At 37.3% G+C, this 23,855-nt stretch overlaps 1 protein-coding gene across 1 annotated transcript in view; it reads right to left on the bottom strand.

Moving 5' to 3' along the window:
- ACER3 (alkaline ceramidase 3) overlaps nucleotides 1–23,855 on the bottom strand; it is a gene marked incomplete at its 5' end in the record, with an annotated part of 56,824 nt that overhangs the window by 16,954 nt on the left and 16,015 nt on the right. Inside the window, 5 exons of the mRNA XM_039561728.1 lie at nucleotides 5,324–5,359; nucleotides 6,496–6,577; nucleotides 8,724–8,776; nucleotides 12,938–12,990; nucleotides 20,124–20,234. Coding sequence (XP_039417662.1) covers nucleotides 5,324–5,359; nucleotides 6,496–6,577; nucleotides 8,724–8,776; nucleotides 12,938–12,990; nucleotides 20,124–20,234 — 335 coding nt within the window. The remainder of the gene's footprint in view (nucleotides 1–5,323; nucleotides 5,360–6,495; nucleotides 6,578–8,723; nucleotides 8,777–12,937; nucleotides 12,991–20,123; nucleotides 20,235–23,855) is intronic.

Raw genomic sequence — 23,855 nt, 5'->3', positions numbered from 1 at the left:
CAACCCATGGCTTTACTACTTTCATAATGGTAAAACTTTGTTAGGTATTACCCATCCACCCCAAGAAGGACAAAGTACAGTAATATATAAAAAAAGAAAAATCTGCCTTATTCAAGTTAACTCAAAGTTTTCCATTCTTTCAGCCCCCTTTGTCCTTCTTTTCTTTAACTAACACATCACTTAAGTGACAGATGAGAACCCAAGCAAGTTTTCTGCAATTTTGTCTCACGCTTCCATTAAATTGTAAGCCAGAGAACATCCTTGGACTGCAATTGAAACAAATGGAAACATCAGGATCTCAAACTTCTGTTACCACTAGACCATTCCCTCTTTGCTGTTTCAAATGCAAATAAAGCTGTGCATATTTCAGCTTTGAAGGTATCTTTGCAATTGAGGGAAAAACCCAAAGTCTGATGAATACACAGTGGATTACCTTCTAAGAAGGCCAAATATGAAGAACGTCCTTCTAATTCACAAATGGGAAGTAAGCACTTCAGGGCTCAATGTCTGGCAGCATTTTTGATGTGGAAGCAATTAAGCAAATCATACTTAGAATCACTTATGAAGGGTCAGCAGCAAGGCTGGTACTCCACATTCTGAGGGGGAGCATACAAAACTGATTCTTCATCTACCCTTGTAGTACAGAACGCAGCAATAGCTTGCTATTTCCACTTCTCTGTTTCCTCTGCTCCTTGCTTTCTACTCATCCTTGGCTAATAAAATCAATTTATCAGCCGCAAATATTAGTAGAGCTGTTGGGAACTGCACAGAGAGATTTTGGGCTCGTGGCAACCTGCTTAACTTAACCCCAACCAGCTATCAAAGATACTCACCTTAAGTACTTGAATGTGGAAACTGTATTTGCAATTTGCAACAAAGAAAACAGAGTTCTACATGTTTTTGGATTTCTGGAGAAGAAATCTGAGCTGAGAGGAAAAGGAAGGACAATCCCCAAGATGACACTGAAGCACCAAGTAACTCGGCACGATTACAACTGTGTAGTACCATGGGCTGCCTTGACAGCTCCTGAATGAACTCACTCAGATTCACTGGGTTTGGTCCTGTTTAGATGCACATACGTGATAGCAAAGTGACACACAAGTCACTGCTTCTGCAACACTGTCTGCCACAGAAAGCCAAGCTGCCCCTCCAATGACTTGTAGAGCTGAACCTTTGGAGAGTCAGAATAGCCTTCCTCATTCCCTAAGCTACTGTGCAGGTAAGAAGCACCAGCCAGAATGAAAGCTGTACTCGCTTGGGAAGACGTCCCCAAATGAGCTGTGGAAGGGTGAACTGTCACTCAAGTCTGGTTCGTAAGTGCTCATCAGCAGGACAATGACAGAACAGAAAAATCTCTGTGATGAAGACGCACCTGAAAACATTTTGGACAAAATACTGAGGAATCTGAACATACAGAAAGTAAGAACACATTCCACTAAAAGGCACAATATATAACCACAAGCTTACAACTAACTGTTGCCTTAGCAGCAGGAGGGATTTTGGAGAGCTAGCTGTAAGACATCGAGTGGGTCCACGCAGATTCCCCAAAACGGTGAATCCTGCAAGTCTGAACAGGTTGTGCTCTACATAACATGTTCTTCATGCAGTTTCAGGCTCCCTTATGTACTCTATACACAGATTTCATTGCGATTTCACTTTCTTCTTTGCACTTGTGTATTTAGAACACCCATACAGAAAAAAAAAAAATTACGGCAAATGAAATACCTTTTCCTGCCATGCTTGCTTTCTCCCACTTACTCAAAGTCCCCTTAGTAGGTAAATCCAATACTTGTATTTTACTTCTATCCAAAAAAAAAAAAGAAAAAAAAAAATCTGTGGTCATGTTGTTATGCTGTGATCAGCAAACACATCCAGGCACTCCTTCCCCTCCCTTTGGTGAACTGTGAGCAGTTTAGAACAAGAATAATCTGTATTTGCCCATCAGTGCATCTCTTCCATTTTGAATCAGTCGTCATCTTAGTCCTCAAGGTCTCCCAGTTATCTCTTCATTTCCTCCCCAGTACTCGCTGAGGCCTCTGAATTTTGTATCATCACAAATACTACCAGCACACTTTTCTTTTTCCTTCTACAGGTTGTTAAAAAGAAAACCAACCAAACAAAACGGTCCCACTACTGATTCCAAGAAAATTCAGGCTTTTCATAATCTCCTTTAGTAATTTTTCACCAGTCACTCCCTTACCCTACACCCTTACCCTACTACCCACTCCCTTACAATTCTCCGACTGATTGCTTTTCCAGCTTGCTTGGTTTCTCATGGGACACCACAACATTTTAGAATGCCTATTTTTTACATCACGTTTCCTAATGTAGAAGAAACAGCTATTTGATCTAATTTTCATTAAACTTTTAATTATTTGTTTGCTAAAATTTGCTTCAAACTCCCACAGCAGATGACTATGCAAATAAAACAGGTTTTCAGTTCTATTTGACCATTCACATAAATTGGCCCATTATCTGAATGAGGTTTTTGATCACTACAAGTGATCAGATATGGTATGGAGCAAGCAGACAAACCAGGATGGAACACATTGCTTTGTACGTGACAGCTTCCTAGGCCTCATTATATTAGGAAGAAGGCTACTTGTAAGACTTGAGTTGAAAAGTGTGACTTCAGAGTAACTTCTACTTCCAGGGCTGTCTCTGTATGTCTGTGGATCACTCCACACAAGCAGTCAGTCTTCCCCTGCCCCTTTCCTTGTATAAGCACAAATATACATGTGGTAAACAGGGATGAACAACTAATCTGATTTAAAATTAATTCCGAGGAGAGTTTTAACCTGTTGAGTTCCCCAATCAAATTCACATCAGAAAATAAATTTGTGTGCCAGATGGAAAAGAGAGGAGAGGCCCAGCTGTTTTCTGTGACAATGATGCTGGCTTAAAAACAACCGAACAGCTGGGATGTAGGGTTGTTTAGCACCTTGAAAATTAACACTAATAAATTTGAACATAAACAAGATACTATATGCCTGTAAAGGCCATTAATATATTTCTTTTAATCGATGAGGTGGCAAAAAATACTAGATGAGTTGTTAACCAAGAATTGGTTTTTCCTTCTAATGATGTGCTGCCTCCAACTGCCCAAAACGTGCATCTCATCCCTCCTATGGTTGAAGCACTAAAACCCTTAAAGATCTCCTTTAATATAGGGAGGCAGAAAAAGAAGTTGGTCTCTGTTGCCACTGTGCCATGAATAACAAACTGAAATCACCTTCGTGCCCTGCTGGCAGCCAGCAATTTGAGCCTATATTGGGAAGAGAAGTAGAAAGTAATTTCGGGAAAAATGAGACTTGGATCCTAGCTGCTAAATATAATAGGATCCTTTCTCCATTTTCACTGGTCTCCTTCTAGAGGAAAAAACCCACAACCCATACTGAAACAATGAACAATAAAAAGTTATCCTTGTAGTTATTCCTCTTTTTGCTGACAACTTTTAATAATCACAGACAAACACCTAGAGGAATCAAATGCTGCTTTATCTCCTGATACTGCTTTCTAATCTAGTTACAAAGATTGTGATTTAAACTACGACTGCATGAACATATTTAATTTTACTTCAAGTCTAAGTGACCCATTCAGTTTGAAAATGCTTACAGAAATGATTCAACTTTTTCTTTTTAAATGCACTCTAAAATAATGCAGAAGTATTAAGAAAATAGCCTTGCTTAGCTGTGCAGTAAGGGAAATATTTCCTAAGGATTTACAATGTATTTGGCAAAGACTGTGAAAAAATGAGTACAGTACTCGAACATTTGGAATTTGGCCATAACTGTACGTTCTCCATAAAAATCAATTTGCAAAGAATTGTTGTAAGAAGTCCAGCACTTTTATGGATCCAAATATTTTCTACATTGATTCCTCATGTATAAATTATAACAGGGAATTCATATTCTGAACCTAAGAGAAAGCAGATGCAAAAAAATAAAGGTGTGGGGTAACAGTTAAAGTTTCCCTATTTCCCTCTTTTCCAAGAAGTCTATAAGACAATATCTATTGTCTTATAGTTTCTGTGACATGGGGCAATACCTATGCCAATGCATCAAACTGCACTATAATGAAGCTGTGATGTATTTATTCCAATAAATGTAGCTCAGGTAAATAACTGATTAAAGAGATAAGAGTTCATTTTATAAATAGTAAATTTTGCCACTGTTGTTAACAAAACTAATATAAGTCACTTCATTCAAAACTGGTTATGACCAGCTCAGTAAAAGCACCAGAAATTGTCACTTTCATCCCAGCCAGTATATTTCTGCTGGAAATGTAAGTAGGGGAAAAAAAAGAAAGGATTTAATTAATATTACCAAAAAAACCCACCCTGCAAATTTCTCTTTTATCTACAGGTAGGGCAACAATTCATGTTCCTAGGGGAGATCATTTGGAGCGGCTGAAAATTTATTCTCTTGATCAGAGCTTCACTAATCCACCAACAGGAGTCACGTATCACTTTTACAACTGCTGATGCAGCAGGCACATTTTGACAAGCAGTGGCACTACCAATTTCAGAAATTAAGGCTTTAAAGCTCTGTCCTGCAAGGAGCTCAGTGCTTTTTGCTTGGCAATTTTTCAGCTGTTATCCCTAATCAAAAAATCATAAATGAGGGAAAACTACCCATGGCATACAGAAATGAGCATCATTTCTAACCTCCTGTGAAGAGGTAAGTGGTACAAGTCCTATCCCCACAGGCAGGGGATGCACATTAATAGTCCTGGGCTGCTACAAAAGGAACCTGTACTAAATATGCCTTTAAGCCTGTGCAAAGCAGCCTGCTACCTAACCCTAGAGGGTATTCTGTGCTTAAATTCACCTTGAATTTCCACAAAATAAAGCTGAGTAGTTAAAAAAACCCAATAAACTAATGTGTTAAAGCAGAGAGGTTAAAAAACCCCAATAAACTAATGTGTTAAAGCAGAGAGAACATGGTAAGCCAATCAAGCCATCTTATGATGTAAGGTCATAGTTTCAAAGCAGCTGCTAATGGAAAATGGCAGAAAAAGACTCATTTAGCTCTTCCTGTCTCACACACCTTAGGGTCACCTCATTACAACTGCCACTGATGAAAACCATGGGAAATATTAGGTCAAAAGCTAAAACACAACACACATTGAAGCATTCTAGTTTTTCAGGTCACTAAGTAAGAGGATGGTGACACGACAGGCACCAATACTGCTTAAAGAAAAAGCAAAAGGCAAATTGCGCTTCCCTTCCATCTTTCTTCCAGCAGTAAAATACTGTAACACTTTCCACTAAAAAAGCATAGTTAAAAACCAAAATTTGCTGTTCCAACAGAGCAAGATTTACCTGATGGAATACAGGCTCTTTCAAATTTAGGTAAACCTGGAAAGATTAAAAAAGAGAAATAATTTGCAACAGAACCATCATAACATTATTCATCTAAATATTGCCAAGTCTTGTTCTGCTAGAATCAAACCATGAGTGCCTACTCATGCATGTTTAAAGTTGATTAAATATTTGAATTTTCCTCTGGCAAATCCTGAGGTTTTAACTGTGGAATTATTTTAAACTTAGAAGCACAAATAGAAACATTAACATCTAACATAAGACTTCTAATTTGATAGAGTTGAATACATACAAAAACAATTAAGATGCTGAAGTTACCAGATGTTCTTGGTACGCATTGCAAAAAAGAAAACATACTCAACTTTGATTTGCTATTATTAATGCTTTTGACAATAATTTAACATTTCAATTCATTTCACAAAAAGCTACTAGTTCTTCCAGTCCTTCCATTAAAACAGTTAATTTATGTTCTTGAAGAGGGAAGGGCACTAGACATTAGACATAATGTGCTACAAGTGTAAAAAATTTTAGGAGAAACAAAAGAGGCAAGGATTTTCGCAGCTGAAGATGACTTAAAATAATACTTTAATTTTTTAAGAAATGGTTATCAATAAAAATTACAAAGGAAATTCCATCTGTGGTTGACAGCCAGCACAAAACTAAATTTATTCATAAAGGAAGAACACTCCATTAACAAAGGGAGTCAAGTTAGCTGTGACACAAAAAAATTAGAAGCATTTTAACTAACAGTTAAGTTCTCTTCTTATTCTGCCTGTTTTAAAACACCAGTCTGCATCCTGGACTGGGTATCACAGTTCACTTTTTTGTAGTCAAACAGGATGATTCTATTTCTATAGATGAATTAAAGTGAAAGAAGGTGAGGAATACAGCTCATCCAAGGTCTCATAGCAAGTCAATGGCGACTGTTTTTCTCACTTTACTATTCTAGCAACTGGATTATTACTTTTCTTCTTCATTTATTCTATACAGGAGTTTAGATAGAAAGGTTTCAGGTTTCTCTGGCCAGCAACATAATTTCCCCAACAAAAGAATAATTTGTCTTTCTTGACTGGAAGTGACAGAGATTTAGTATTGCCTCTATAACATTTCTCCACCGTCAGAAAAACTACCAACCTAAGGGTGAAAATGCCATATTAGAAAAAGTTACTTACTATGCTGACTACGACACTGTATGTTATTAACAAGAAAAGCAGTGGATAATTGACTGTATTCTTGTACTTGAAACATTCGTATCTGGAAGAGAGGATAAAGGAGAGAGATAACATTCATCACTTACCATATAATGGATGCAATTTCCAAGGTATATTATTAAAAAAATTGTGAGAAAATTGATCTAAATTAGTTTTAGGCCCCTCAAGAAGTTCTAACTCCTCCAATAAAGATGCATTATTTTAGGAGAAAAACTCATACTTTTACCAATAAATGTTTTTAAAAAAACCATCTAAGGCAAAAAAACCCCCCAACACTGATAAGCTCAAGCATATGCCAAGAAGTAACCCACTCTTAGAAAAGAGTTTGTGAAGCAGAATTGTTTTCAGAAGGGGCTCACAGGGTGATAATGGATGGCAAATTAGAAACTGGTTTCAAATGCAACACAGCTGTCAAAAAACATTACTGGCAAATGGCAGGGTAGGAAAAGGACTGCCTTACAAAACAGTGAACTCAGATCTGTTAAGAATGTAGATTGTTTATGGTTTCACTACAGCTGCAGTGCAGTAAATTTGCTAGATTGGGTACTGGTAGAAGTGGAAGGTAAAACCACCTGACTGCTCCCAGTATGTAGAACAACCAATTAAAATTACCTTCACAATCTCTATGCTACACCTCAGTCTCAGCTGTGATGGAAATACACACACATCCCATACTGTATCTCCACCAGAAAAAAGGTCCAAAAAAACCCAACAAAAATGAATTTTGAGAAGCCCATTATCATCAGGGCTGGAGGAAGTTGTCTATATAATTCCAAGTTACATCTGTCTAGTTCCTTTGTTTATAAACTTTGAGAAACAGACACCATCATGAATGGATAAAAGGAAATAAAATACAAACACATCTGGGAAACAAAAAGTCTAAAGGCAGCACAATGTGCTACATTGCAAAATGGCTTGGTGAAGTAATTACATAGCTTGAGAATCAGCAGGACTGAATGATGTATAAGGGAATGTCCTGTGCACAACCACCTGCAACCTACCCTCAAGCAAACCAAAACAACTATTAAAGGCCTCCTAAACTACATATTAGCTCATTTTTTGAACATTTTAATTGCTACCAGACATACATACACAGAATCTTATTAGAGCTATAAATGCAGTAACAGACTTCAGTGCTTTTGAAGATAATAGAGTAACCATTGCACAAAAAAAAAATCAGATAGATTTTTATAGCCACTTCTCATCCTTTCTTCCAGTCACATTCAAATCAGACAAAATAAATGCAAAGGCAATTGCAAGGAGATAGGGAGCTACAATAGAAATATTTCTGTTAAAAGAGGCATTATGATTCTGGTCCCGAATTTGTACAAATCACACTAATGTATGAGTCACATACTGAGGGCAATTTCCACAGATAGGGGTTTAGTCCTACAGCATCCCATCTCCATTGCAAGCTACGAGTAATCTTCACCAAGACAGCACAATTTTCAACAGCTGAATATTTGATAAGTTCAAAAGCAAAAAGACTTTTTTTTCCCCCTCTTTTTGTCTGCAACAAGTTGATTTATCATTCGGATTTGCCAAGTGACACAACAAGTCATGTTAAATCCAGACCTTGCAGCAACAGCCAAGAAAAAGCCAACTTCGGGTATCGTTACAGTTGTCAAATGCTACACTGCTCCCAAAATTAAATGGGAGAAAACATCCTGGCATCGCATTAAGCTGTCACGCATGTTCCAAGACACTCTCCCCAAAATACGCATTCAACTCTTCATAAAATCTTTTCCCTTTAATTTTCCAGATGAGTGAAAAGCAGGTTTAGCCAGAAACCTGAAATTTGCATTTGAAGCCAGACTACATCATAGAAATCCAGTTCCAAAAAATTATAATGTTGCTAATTTTGTAGGCATTACTGAAGTTGATTTTATTATGGCTGCTGTTTTTATATAAGTAGCACTGAGTTCTGCTTGTATACTACACTAAGTCTTTAATGAGTGGGGTTTTTTCCCTATTAAAAAAAACCAAACTGGTAAAATATATCTAAATTAGCAAAAACTAGGACTAAAGCCAGCCTGGTACTCTAATATCATAATGCTGTACAAAACCAGATCTCACTGAAAGGAGTAGAAGCTTTCTCTCTATATATGCTAAATTTGGCTTCAGAGACTCTACATTTCAGAAGTTAACATTTCATAAATATTCAAGAAAAAAAATTAACAAATACTTACAGGCAGTAGACAAACACACAACAACTGTATATCATTGGCAGTTCATCCAACAGCTATAAAAAGCAAAGACATCAAAACATGAAAGCTACTTTTAACTCACAAGCTTGTCTAAGTTAATTAGGGAGAGGTAAGTCTTAAGTAAACAGGAGTTTTCAAGTCATTTGGATATCCATCTTCTTGACTGTACTCTCACACCCTGTTCAGCTACCGAAAGCTACTGCATTGAAAAGCTTATTACTCTGAATCTTTTGAAGATTAGGCTTCATAAAACCCCATGCCTTCAAAGAACCTTGACATTTTTGCCGCTCATACCTCTTAAAATATTTGTAAGAATTAGTTCTGTAAATCCAGGCTGAAGAAGACCATCCCATCTACAGCCTTACAGTCAGTAGCATCTTCTGACTTGACAGAGAAACCAAAACATAATTTTTCCATAGCATAAGATACAATTTTAGCCTATTAGGATGGGCAATATGCTTGCATGTTTACTTCCTAATTTTAGAAATTTTTTACATTGTTTTAATTCAGAGACAGGGATTTTTGTTTGTTTGATGTGGGGTTCTTGCAGGCTGTTTTGTTGATTTTTTTCCCCCCAGAAATTACAGCCACATATAATGTTTTATTGTCTTAAATAATTTTTATACTTTGGGAGAAGGCTGGTGTGTTACAGCTAAAACAGTTATTTCTTCAGGAACTTGCCACCTTAATAGAATGGAATTAAAATTGTAATCATAAGAGAGTTGATTTCTCAATAGCAGGTACACTCAAAATTGCCATTTATCATTAGAAGGAAAGAGAATCATAGCATCATTTTCTTGTAAAACTTCTCATCAAAGAACTTTCATGAATTTCTGCTTATAAATATACAGTTAAACTTACCTTCTCTTAAGAAGCACTGAAAATCATGGAAATGAAAAAGCATACAAACGGATCAATGAACATCCACAGCCTCTGATTTCCAATATGTTAAGCAAACATTAATAGTTAGGGCTTTTAGAACTTTTAGAGCTTGACTTCTAAGAAAAACAAGAACTAGATGCAAAAAAGATTTTGACCTTTTTCCATTATCACTCCAAGTTCTTGATGGCCATGCCTGTAAAGAAATGGCTTTCCTACTACTGCTATAGGGTACCTAACAAGTTCATAACCATGCTATTCTGAACAATGAGACTTGTTAAGAGCAGTAAGCAGCTTACTCAGACCCTTTTATACAGCCAGCCTGATTCTGCTCGATTTGGGGTAATTTTCTAACAGCACAGTCAAAAACTGCATTGTAGCTTTGAAATTTCCTATTGAAGAAAAAAAAAAAAAAAGGATCTAATTCTTTACAGAAGGAGAGAGATGTATTATCCTGAGTGTGAAGTACCAGCTTGTTGTTATTTTGGTCATAGAAAGTTCAGGAAATGTTTCACAGTAGTGCTAAACAGCTCTGCTGACCAGCTGCCACTGATAGGGCAGGCATTGCTTCTTCCCCCACACTGTCTCTGCTTCTCTCCAGTGAGGTGATCAGACTGGCCTGACCCATGGGGAGGGGCAGGTCGATGCTGAGCCAGCCCACAACCAACCTGGCAGTGCGAGGTGTAAATCCCAGGACCTGTTCATTGCAGGGTCAGGGACCACAATAGGCAGCACAAAGACAGTATCAGGAACACTGATAGCAGCTGAAGCTAACCGGCATGTTAGGTGGCACTTTGCCATCACATCAGTTTATCTTTGCTGTTGTGTCTTAGAGGGCACAAAATAGAAGCAATAGCTGAATTCAGCTTTATAGTAATAGTATTTTATAAGTTCAGTGATGTGCTTTTCCAAGTCTGATAGGAGTTAAGCTACATGATTAATTCACATGGATGTTAAAGAGTGTGAGTCATTTAACACCTCATGAAAGAAAACGGCGGGGGAAAAATAAGAAATACAATACAGGAAAATTTTTAAAATTTGGACAGGTGATTACACTCAAGTTCATATGCTGGCAGCATCTCGGGGACATTACAGTAGCAACAAAGAGCCTCTCGAAAGATCTTAGCTAGAATTTGCATGCAGAAGACAATGACTTTTGTACCCAAAGGAAGTAATGCTTCTAGAAGTACTGTAAAGGCATGCCTGGACAATGAAGAACCATGGAAAGAAGGGAACTCAGGGAGCTGATTTCACTGGCCAAATGAGTCTTCTGGACTCTTGAGGAATGCACAATCAAGCAGATTCCCATAAAAATACGAGAAAAAGAGGTGATCTCTTCAGAAGTATTCTGAAAAACTGCTTTCAAGAACAGAATCTTTCATGTTTTTCTTAATTAAGCAAACTGAATTGATCATTTACAGTACTAAGACCACAAAACAAATGTAAAAAAAAAGTCTCCTTGAACAGCTATCAGTGCTGATTTTTAACCATAACAAGAGATAAAGTGAATGAGAAAAGTTTTTTTACTGGTTGAACTGCTTCCTCCATGGTGATCAGCAAGCAAGCAATTGGAATAATTATGGACTACTTGTGGATTTCACTTGGCTGCCAAAATAAACTTACTTTCTCTGCCTCACACAAAGCCTTTTACATCAGTCGACAGGATGATGCAAGATCCTGCTTCCCTCTCATCTGCTTCTTTCCCCACTTTATTTACCACAGTTCATAGGCCCCTTAGTTGTTCTGATGCAACACCAGAACTATTGGGCAAGTAGCAGCAAAGTGACTTGGATTAAAGTAAAGCCTTTACACACACACATACACACAAAACTGCCAACAACAACCAAAAAAAATAACCCCAACCAAACCCAAAAAACAATTCCCCCCCCCCCCCCCCAAACAAAACAAACAAAAACCCACAACCTCCCCCTTCATAAAAAGTTTAAAGTCTGGGTAATTTTAATGATCATGGTTTCAGGGTACCCTCGCTCACATCTGCATCAGTGTGAGAAAGAGGATTTGCAATACCACAGTACAAACAAGCAGCTGAGGGAAGACATATGAAAAAGGTGGAAATTCAAGGCAGTTTCACCACAGAAGTGAATACAGGTAAATGGCACCCTAATTTGGGAAAGAGTAGTGAAATGGCTCTACAAACCACCTTTTTCATGCCAAGAAAAGCACCAAATATTCTTACACGGTGACAACGGTGTGCTCTCTGGAAGCTGACAGTGCCACCACATGGCAGAGAGATACAAACCAGAGCATTATGGAGGCAAACATCAATCAGACAGCAAGAGGTAGGTCCCATTGTGATCAGCAGAAACGCAGGACTTAATTTAGCTGCCACAGCATAGTTGCCTAATGCTACCTGAGATGCTCTATCACCTCCAATACACCCATCCAAGACTGGCAGATGTAACAGGAGTCTAAGAAACCTGCACCTCTGTGGGATGGAAGCTAGAGGCTTGAGAGAAAACCCACGTGGTCTAAAATAACACTAAACATCTCTGTTTAGACAAATGAATCTTTTTTGAGCAAGGATTGCCAATGGCAATGTCTGGAGAATGATTCAGCCCAGCCAACTGCCCCTCTCCACTCCACTGATTTAACTGTATTTCCATTGACTGTGGTTGGAACACAGACTTCCAGCACAGACTTTTAAATGCAGGTTTCTTAATTTTGAACAGAATCCCACTTCACCCTGACTTTAATTCAAACATGCACTTCCTTCATCTTTGCAGACCTAAAAGAGGACGACAGGACAAGACTTCCAGTGTCCCTTTAGAAAACAGGAAATACCAGGACAATCCCTGTGCCCTGTGACTTGTCATAGAATGCTGTCTACTCAAAAATAAGAGAGAAGATGACGCAACTACTGCTACTCAGAAGATACTGATTTCAGTACTAATGCTACAGCTAGATATACAGAAACATAAAGATGAGAAAAGTTACAATAAATAGCAGTAACTCATTTATACTGCTTGCTATTGTGCCAAAGCTGTGGGAATTTTAAAATAACATCTCGTGTAAAAGATTACATGATTTCCCAAAGGATAAAGTTTCCTCTACCAACATAAGCAATTGATTATAGCTCTTACTTTAGATGCAAGTATATATTTCGTACATAATCAGGGGAAAATACCTATTGAAACAAGACCTGCATTACTGCCTTGTTGAGAGCAGGAGTCATGTACAATGATACTTAAGGTAGATTAACTCATTTTATACAAGTTCCATCTAGCCAGGAAATGGCAGTATGACTGTACAGTGAGATACACACAGAAAATGACTCATAGCTACTTATCAGTACTCACCTGCATTTCATACTTCAGGGTCATGTGGAAGCACCAAGATCCCAATCCTACAGCTGAAAACAAATCAAAACTATCATCAACATAATAGTACACACGTAAAATTTTCAGGTACATTAACTTAAATGCATGAAATGCATGCTTAGCAGTGAAAAAGAAATTAGAATATCAGCATTCCACTGCAGGGACATACCCCCAATTTTCCACAGCCTTCTACTTTTTATACTAGTCACCAATGAAATCCCTGAATTTATGGGGCTTTGGGTGTGAGTGTCCTCTCTATCTCCTCTCAATACCGTGTCCTATGAACTGGGTGTAATCTCAAAGAGGAGAGGAGCAGAGGGAGCCCAGAATGAATGGAATATTATAGATCAATTTACCTTTTTCCTTTTATTTTTTAAAATTTTAAGTAAATTAAGATTTCTCTGTTCCAGTCCTTCTATAAGGCAAAGCATCATTCAAGTAACTAGTACTCCTGGAAGCCTCTCAATGTTTCTGCTTATTGCCCAGTTTTAAAACATGTATTTTACCAAAGCTTTGTCTCCATAAAACATGAGGCTAATAACACCAAGGGCTTGGGTTTGATCCCCACAGGGGCCATTCATTTAGGAGCCAGACTTGATGATTCTTGTGGCTCCCTTCTAACTGAGACTATTCTGTGATTCAAAAGCAGAAGTGAATTGTTATTACAACTCAGAACTAGAAATTCAAGGTACATAAACCAACCCCACATAGTATGGACTCGTTTAATGAAATGAGATCACCATATCTGGGCCTTCTACACAGAAAGATGAGCTTTTAAGAAATGATTTGTATTTATTTGAAATACTTTCTTTACACATTTTGAATTTACTTCTGAAATTACTTTATTAGACGTATGCTTTGCCTATACACAGTTTTTTCAGTCAGGCATGAATAATGCTTCTTGGAAGTTAGATTTCACTGTTTAGAGCAAAGCTAGTATAGTATTTAATGCATCATTCATTACTTTGAAATATTATCAGTAAAACACTCTCATTAAGCACCAACTCAGTTTTATTTTGCAAGAACAAGTACAGTAATGTGATGTCTTGTCTTCCTTCAAGAAATTATGTTTTACCTCAGACTCCAGTTTCAGAGAAAGCCAAGTAATTTGCACTCAAGCCTTGATCACTGACTAGTGCTACCATGTTTTACGGCAGGAGCATCACCTTGTCTACACACACCAGTCAAGTTTCACTGATGCATAAACAAGAACTCTATCTCTGTGCACTCTGTAAATGATTCCCAAGACAGTCGAGACATGTCTGGAGATGCTTCCTTAGATGTTATTAATTAGAACTGTGATTATTACTCTTACCCAGTGAAATTAAATACCTAAGCATGTAACTTTACTGAAACGCAAAACTGTAATACAGCGACATTTCAAAATGTATTACCAAACACTTCACTGTCATTAATTCTCTGGGACAATTAAGCACAGCTCCCTACCAGAAAATAAACAACCACATGCACTTCTGTAAACTCTAATTACATTGGTTTGCCTCTGAAAAATCAATCTTTCCAAACAATAAGCAATAACTGCTTTTGCCTTCATTGAGATTCTAATGGGAAATTCTCATAGTCATTTTTCTATGTATACAGAATATATGACAACAACTGTTCATTCTGGAGAAAAAAAACTCATTAAGATCATCATTAAAACAGCGTCATTCATTATCCTGGCTGTCACAGAATACAAACTCTTAAAATTTGTAACAAATATAATTTTCAAGTATGGGCAAAATCATTGCATAAGAAATTTAAACAGATTTTAAATTAACAAAATATGGTTTTGGGGTTTTCTTCTTTGTTTGTCTTTGTTAATGTTATTTGGGTTAATAAATCTCAACAATCAGCAACTGAACTCCTTCCCTTCCTCCTATATGATGAGAAGCAATTATTTCTAGATTAGTTTTTCCTCTCCAGGCTTTGAAAAAAATCAAGAATGCTGCAGATATTAGGGTTTCAAGTCATTAAAATCCTATGACTACAGTTAATTTCTATGGTTAAAATGAATAAACCCCCTCTTTTCTTCTGTGTAATAATCACATTGGAGTTTCTCTGATTATGAAATTTTGCTATGCATTGCAGAACAATGTTTTATCTATAGTATCTATCTATCTAAAATAGATACCTGGAAGAAGAAAAGCTTACAGGACAGATCATATGGTTCAGGTTCCAGACATTTCTAAAAAATATTTACTTCACAAAAACCATCTGCAATGATACATTCTGCCAGCTTTGTACTTTTCAAAATAAGAGTGATCATGATCACTGCAATGACACAAGTTTTAAAGAGAAGCAACTTTCCCGTACAGCCACTGACACACTGAACAATAAATTTGCTCCTTATCTTCTAAGCAGGGGTTACAGTTCATATTTTAGGTGTTTCCTTTTGCAAAGAAGATGAACTCACTAAAAGCTGCATATTGACTGGGAAGTTTTAACACCATCTGAAGCAGTAAGTACCATTTCCTCTCTAACTACTGTAACTCACTTTTCATAAATACCACAAGTCATTTGACATTTTTACATCAATGAACCTCCCAAGTTACAGGGGATATATATAAATTATGTACTAAGCACGGAACACACATTAAATCACAATATTATGAGATCAGACTGGCACTTCACAAGACCAGAATTGCAAAGTCAGGGTTGCTGCTACACGTAGACCAACAGGGTCTTTTTCTGTCCTGCAGCAAACACCCTGTGTGGTTACTGCCAGTGGATAAAACAGTAGTGTTAAGATGATGTAAAACCAGTACATCTACAAACTTTACTTCATACATGTACTGTCAAAAAACTTAAGGGCAATACCTATGGCTAGAAATAATGAGACATTTCTACCTATGGCTAGAAATACTCTAATATTATACAAAAGATCCAGCTCTATAGATGAACTCTATAAACCTTCAGGATGTGAATCCTAGAGGGATTTTTTTCAATAGTTTAGGAAGCATCAGAAGCATCACAATCAGTGATAACTCAGTTTGATGTAACTATCCATCAGCAATGAAAAGTATCATTATGAGCCTAAATCCTTCACAGAAAAAGCAGTTTATTAGGATTTTGCAGAAATGGTAACTGTACAGGCACTGTTTGAAAATATCCTGAAGGAAGGATGCTCCAGATGCAAACACCTTTATTTAGGTATCTACACATGAAATAGGCGTCAAAGCTTCCACTAAGAGAATGTCATTATTAAGAGTAATTCAGCTGGCCAAACAGGTATTTTAGAAAAAGTCAAATGATTCTCCTGGCTTTACTGACGGCACTGGCAGACAGAACCCTCTGCACAGCTAGACACATATGTTTAAGTGTTCAAATTTGGAGCTGAGTTCCATTTTTTTTTTTTACAGTGATAGAACTAAATTAAACAACAACATATTGCATCATTAAAAGTTAAAGAAAGAAACAAGATGAAAAAGTAGAATTAAATTAACTATTTTTAATGGCTTATTTTGTGTTGTAATGGTTTCCCTTCACAGCATAAGAGACAGGAGACACCCTGGTTACACCAGAGCTACAGCTCTACAGTTAAACTCCAGCTTGGCTGGTACTATTCCCAGACACTGCAATACAAGTGTCTGCACTAGTGAGTTGTTGGAACAGTCTGTGGTATGAATCTGGCCTGTTCCAATGAGCACTTTCCCCAAGCAGCTTCCAGGCACAGCCTAGCAGCCGGAAGAGCCTGGGGCCTGCGCTCAGCAGGGAATTTGTATGCGGTCACCTTGTTTTGGAGGCTAAGATGAACAGACATGAGCTGTTCCATGCTGCTTGGCTTCAGCACTCAGGAATGTTCCCAACCACAGCTGATTTACCAATATTGACACAGCCCTGGGAGCTCCTCTACAGGTGTTAGGTAAGAGTAAGGGAATTAACTTTGACTGAACTGTTTTCACTGACACATGGTTTCACTGGAAATTAAGTTTAGTAAGTTGCTTAAGAGTTCCTATGGCTATGCCTAATTTAGAAAAAATTTTGTACTTTTTTTTCCCCTCCACTTTGGCACTGCTTGAATGACTCAGCCCTATTAAACAGGCCAAAGAAATACAAATCGGAACAATCCTTCCAAATATCAAGTGAAGTATCTACCAAACATTACTCCATTGAATGCTTTCTTATTTCCTTAGGTTCAGAAGTTACACTTTATATATGTGTGTGTGTATATATATATATATACACACAGACACAATTTTTTAAAAATCAAGACCCTTCTGGAATATGAGCCCTTTCAGAATCACAGTTCCCCAGGATGCATGAGGAACTGGCATCTGGTAGAACCTGATACAATACCCCAGCATCATAAGGAACTACTCAAAACCAACTGCTTATCCCTTGAGGTACTAACAGTCTGATGTTCCACCTACTTCAGGTGATGCAACATACTGAAATAATGGCTTAAGATTATTCTTCATAATTTACACATTGATTAAATGGTTCTCTACAGCTTAAAAATAATATCCAATTCCCACTGAGTTAATTGAGAACATGCACTTTATGTTGAAAGGCAGCAGAAAAAAGGGCTGAGAACAGCGTGCTGTATCTCAAAGGCCTTGTTGAAAAGTGTAACTCATTCTTGGCATCAGTATGAGCAAGAAATTTATTTGAACAATTATTTAGAAATACCCCTTATTGTCCTGCCAAGATCTTTGCATGTATGTGAAACAAACAGTGCTTCCATAATTCAAAATGCATTTGCTTCAAAAAGGAAGTAATTGTCAACCAAAGAAATTGTGGGTATAAAACTCAAGCACTGAACATGGCATGGTAGAACACAAAGGAACTGACAATCAGTTAAATGTCTGGAAGCATGCAAAAGAAACAGCTGACTTGGATCAAAATAATGTCTAGAAACAACACCTCTTATGTTCTCAAATGCTAACAGATTTAATTTTAACATTGGCTTTGACAGCTGTCTTTTAGTATCTTGTAAAATCTCAGTAACTATTCAAAATTGTTAAAACCTAACTAAAGTGCCCTCCCTTCCACCTCCATCTTCACAGCAGAATTGTTAATTTCTACTTTGACAAAACAACCCTCAGTTAGAGGCTCTGCTACGTGGTCTTTAATGAAGCATGCTGCCTCAAGAGAAATCACAACTTCGTGTTACACTCACTATCTTTTCACAGATGAAGTCTACACTTGTTTGTTACAAATTAAATAAATAGCGTGAAACCTATTACTAGATAAAATTCATGCAATGGAAAGAATTCTGTCTGGTACTTTCTTAAAAAAGAATTTTCTGTACACTTACTCTATCTCCACTTCAATATGCTTCTTGTTCAGTCACATGCACAGAAAGAATGCCAATGTTCCTGGCACATTTCAACCATATTTAAAATTCTTCTTATGTTCTCATTCACTGCTTTTATTCTGTAGTAGAGCAAATGTTAAGAGGTTTTTGATTCCAAATCATCCTGTTCCTGTTTTTCACTGAGAAGCTATAAAGTCTTCTACATTCCTTTACATCTTTCAGCTGCTGTAAAACAGGGTTATGAATACTGAAGCAGACACAAAGCAGAAGGGAAATGCTTTTGGAAGAAACCTTTAATGTTAGGTTCCAACATATGAGATAAAATTCAAGCCATGCAAGCATTTATCACTTCAGACAGGAATCAAAGCCAACTCAGTCACAGATGAGCAGGGCCTGGATGGAACTCAGGACTGCCTTCCAGCACTGCTGTTTAAATGCAGGCTGAACACCCCTTCAGCAACACCACAAAGAAGAAAAACTGAAGTCTAAGGTATTTACTGTGATCAAAGACAGATAACTTTTTTAAAAAAAAAATATTTCAAACATTAAATGGGACATGAGAAATGCCCATTGTGTGTGACAGCCTGACATTCTGGTCAGATAGTGGCACGCTTTGTCTATCATAATGTGTCACTGACAGAGGTAGCCATAAATCATGGTGAAAACAGTCTCAAACTGAGTTTTAATTTAAGGGGTTTCTTTTCATAGTTTAAAAAGAGTGGCAGTATAGGACACTTTGATTCAAGAACACCCAAAGTCAACTTCAGCAAACATTTACACACCATTTCCTACCACGCCTTTTTAAAAGTAAACCCTGACCTTTAAGAATTCTCTCTGTTTCATACTGAGACAAAAATTAATAATTACTTGAAACCACAGAAAGCCTACAAGTGGCTAATTAGAAAGTGTTCAGACAACGTGCAAAGCAGTGCATTGCTGCTGCCTGTCTTTCACATAGATGAGCAAAGCTGATATAACTGAAAACTTGTGAAGTTGCACCTTGTATATGTTACAGTTTAACTGGCATCAAGGATATATTTAGCATATGGATATGTGTTTTTCAACAATGTCTGCCTAAATACATAATATGCCAATCTTAAAAGTAACATTTACCAATCCCTTACCACTCCAAAGACTGGGAAAAATCTCCATAGATAAGAGCTATAGCAAACACAGAAATCCCATGAAACACAGAAATTCAATGAAATCTAGTTTTGACACCCAACTGCCAAATCTAAACAATCTTCAAACATCTTTTCTCATAAGGAGCAAGACTTCTAGTCACACAAGACTTCTAGTCACACTAACATTTCAAAGGAAGTTGGTTCTTTTCTGAATTTTGTTATTTTAGAATGGACAGACTTCCCTGGAGTTGATACAAACATGAACCTCATGTTGTTCTTCCATTCTTGCAAAACTTCCCAGATATGATGGCAGTTAGGCTGCTGCATGATATATGCCAAAGAGGAACTGAAAACAAATTCAAAGCCATGAAAGAATGCCTTTCCAGTTCCCTCTACATCTTGGCCACTTCCTATATTACTCTTCCATACAAATGCCACAAAAACATTAATGTAGTGTGAAACAGTTTATAAGTAGAACACACAAGACACCTTCTGTAAATCATTAGAAAAGTACAGAGCAAACTAAGATGCACTGAGCAGGACCCAAAGCCAGAAAAGGATCACTTTAAAATCTGACAGAGTTATTTAGTTGAATGCTAATTTCATGTCCCTGCAACAAATACAAATTTTCTGCAAACATTAAGAAGTATAGCAAACTGAGGTCTACTTTTCACACACACTGTACTCAGATTTAACGACTTGGTTTATTAATATCTAGATATAGTTTTCATTGCATATCTGAGCTCTCTTTATAATGAAAGAGCAAATTAAGTTTTACACATACCTGTAAGACACAAATAGGCAGCTAAATACCGTTTTTCAAGGCCATCTTTATAGGTCTGAATCGCACCATAGATTGGAGGTAGAATGAAAATCAGGTTACTCACTGTGTTCCCTGGAGGACAGAAACACAAAGGAGAGATTTAGAATTGGGTACTATGCGCTTTAACTAAATCCAACAAAATTACATTCACTCATTAGAGACCGGTCCAACAGTTTTCATCAGAAAGCTACTTGTCAGGACACCACTGCTCTCCATCCCTGGTCTAGTGGAAGGGGTCCCTGTCCATGGCAAGGGGCTTAGAACTAGATGGTCTTGAAGGTCCCTTCCAATCCAAACCTTTCCAGGACTCATCCTACATTCTACCCCATGCAAAGAAATTACACGTCTTGCAGACACGAGAGAAAGCACTAAAAGCCAATAGCCCAGCTCTTGTATACTGATTTGGATTTGGTTTTTCTTTTCCAAACTGTGCTGACCTAAGCAAAAGTGCAATGAAATCCTGCAAAGTTTAAATGAAACAAAAGGAAATGGTGCATCTCTCAACAGAAGGGATGCAGATTCAGCTTTTTAGCTTAACCACAAATCATAATTTTGAGAATAGAGGTTATGTTATGGGAATTAAATGCCATACGATTTGGGAAAATTAACTAATCCGTTAAAAAAGGCTTTATATAAGATAAACGACACATTTTCACATACCATCAGTTAAATATATATAAAACTGAAATCTAATTTGCAAATATCCCAATGAAATATACAATTTATGAGGCTATGAAGATACCAGAAAAACCCCTATTTCTGTATTTTTTATTCAGCAGAAAATCCCAGAAGCATTTCACATTGTAGAACAAAGAGCAAGAGTGAGCAGGTCCTGTCTGAGTCACACCCCTAATTCAAGCAGCTATTTTTCAGGAGTCCTACTTGCGAAGATGCATCCTAAAGAAAAGCAAAACCTACCAAGCTATGTTCATATAACCCTAAGGTATTGCAGCACCTCTAAAAACAAAAATCCATACTTCACAGTTTTCAAGAAAATTCAGACGCAAATGGAAAAAAGGTTACTTCAGAACAAATGGAGCAGAAGGGTACCTCGTTACCTGGAACAAGGTAACTCTTCTATATTCTCACAAAGTAGATACAAATCTCACCCTGAGACAGTCTTCTCAACCAGATAAAAATCGCATCTGATTTATACCAGAACTTCTTTAAATCACTTCCTTATTGATTTAACATCATATCCTGCCCAACCATGAATTTCACCAAGTTATAACAGTCAAATCAGATGTGTCAGAGATCTCGCTCTTCTAGTCAGCTCTGTAGTGAGTTCCTCCATGTAAAGGAAGCCCAGCTGAAATCAAAAAACCTTCTGCAAGGATATACAAGTTTATACCAATATAAAAGGCCTTTTTTATGTTTAAATTCTTTGTGGAATCATTACCCTTTTACCACATACCCACAGTGTTGCAATGGGTAGTGATTCACGTTTAGCAGAGACCAGGTTTGCAAGACATTCACTAAAATGCTGTTTTGTGACATACTGACCATTGCCACGTCTTCCTGTAAATCATGCAAACATGTCATTGAGCCTTGAAAAGTAGAATAAAGGTTACATAGTCCGGATAGCAAAACTTCTGCTTTCTAGAACAGTCCTCAATTATGCCCATTTTCAAGAGAAGTCAGTAGACATTATATAAATATCACTGTTCAAGGTCACTTAGTTATGAAACTGTCAAAAACCTGGCAAAAATTCAAATATGAAAATGCCAAACAAAAGAAATACCATGATGTTTATCCGCAATTGGGAAGGCACATGACTGTAGAAGAGAGTTGCAGTAGGATAACAAACTTCAGATGGGTTTAAGAATGCAGAAAACAGATTCTTCTGTAGGAAAGGGAAGGGAAGGTTTCAACACTTCCTGTAAAGCTATAATTACATTAAATTATTGAAAATTTACGAGCATTTAATCTGGGACCATCTTGCTGAGAGAGGAAATACCATAGACCTAATCTAGCTGTACATTCCTGCCACTCCTTCTCTGCACTTTTTGGCCCATATTACTCAGAACATTTGCAGCATGGATTAGGCAAGCCTATCTGCAAACACACTTACTGAAAGTTGTGTACATTTTTTTAAAAGGGGAAATGGGGTCAGGGGAACAATAAAGCCCTCTGGCATGCTGCTAGCAAAATTACTTTTTTCAAGAATGAAAACTGCAAGGCCTCTTGCAAACCCAGGGTCCTCAGGAATGCATATTTCATAAAAGTCTAGCTAGTCTTTTCAGGATTATCCTCACAGAGAATAGCTTATAAATTCATTAAAAGGGATATTTACTAATTCCATCAAAAAATGGCAGTGGGATACGCACAGAGATTAGCAAAGAATACCAAGAAGGAAGAAAAACGTGACACAATGCAGACACATAACTCTAAAGTTAATTAACAAACAAGGAAGTGAAACAAGCTTTGAAGGAAATAGATATGGAAGTTGAAAAGGGTAAAACAGTTCAAACTGTCAAAAAAAAAAAAAAATCTGATCTTTTTTCACTACGTTTCCTTTTTTTAAAATGGGGGAAACATAGTGCAGCAGAACTCCATGGGAAAACCAGAAACTGGGGAAATTGCAACTAAGATATGAGGCAGAAGATATGCAAAATAATTAAAGAAGAAATTATTGGTTATGCCTACAAGAAATAGAGTACATCAGAAATTTGATGAATGCACATGGATGGACCTGGGCTTAACTCTGTACAGCATTCTTATATTTCAGTACTGGATTCCTTGAATACTGGTCCAGGGAGTGATCTCGTTTGTTCTAATTTGATCCAAAGACTGCTTCTCAACATTTTGTCTTCAACATGTCTGTCAACAGAAGGGCAAACCACATTATCTGAGGGAGAAATGAATGAACTTACAGAGTGAAATTACAAGAACAGGATTAAATATGACGGCCAAGAATACACCTTTCAGTGTGAATACGAATCCTTATTCCATATGCAGAATTAATCTATTTGAAGAATAGAAAAAAATGCAGAAAAATGAATTTAAACTGCATGGTAATGGACCATAAACCATCACTGTATGCACTGTATGCACCCTAAATTTATTTCCAATAGAGTCAGGGAAAATAGTTATGTCTTCATGCAAGTCAACAGTAGAATACACTGTTCTCTAGTTACTGGTAAAAGAGAAAGCTTATCAGGTGCAGAGAAGCTCTACTCAGATGGGAGTGATGAATGGGAGCCTACAATTTCAGAAGGCTGAAGGGACAAAAATTGCTCAGCTCACTGAACAAAACAACGGCTGGATGGAATAAAACTGTGCTCTGTAAAGACATCATGGGTCAATGCCAAAGACAAAAGGGAGCTGTTTGAGCTGAAGGATAATACTGACAAAGACTGCATCAATATAAACTAACCCTAAATAAATGCAGGCTAGAATAAAGAGGAAAGCTTCCCATTAAAGAGGAAATATTTACAACTGCTTCCCAACAGAAATGAGCAGCACGATGAACCTGCTGTCAGGATGCAGCTCAGGAAGCTCCACAATGAGGTTACATGATGAGGTAGCGTATCTGAGTACTAAACCAGACCACATCCACAAAGATCATACACGGTACTAGGTACAGGGCTAAATTAATGTCTAATCATGAGAATGTGACTGACTGCACAAATTTTCATATAAGTCTTTCAAGACTGTTTTAATGCAAACCATTGTTTCAAAGTAATGTTTTAT

This window comes from Corvus cornix, chromosome 1 (assembly GCF_000738735.6).
Source record: "Corvus cornix cornix isolate S_Up_H32 chromosome 1, ASM73873v5, whole genome shotgun sequence".
NCBI lineage: Eukaryota > Metazoa > Chordata > Aves > Passeriformes > Corvidae > Corvus > Corvus cornix.
The sequence above is the reverse complement of the archived record's forward strand: the minus strand, read 5'-3'. Positions and strand labels throughout refer to the sequence as shown.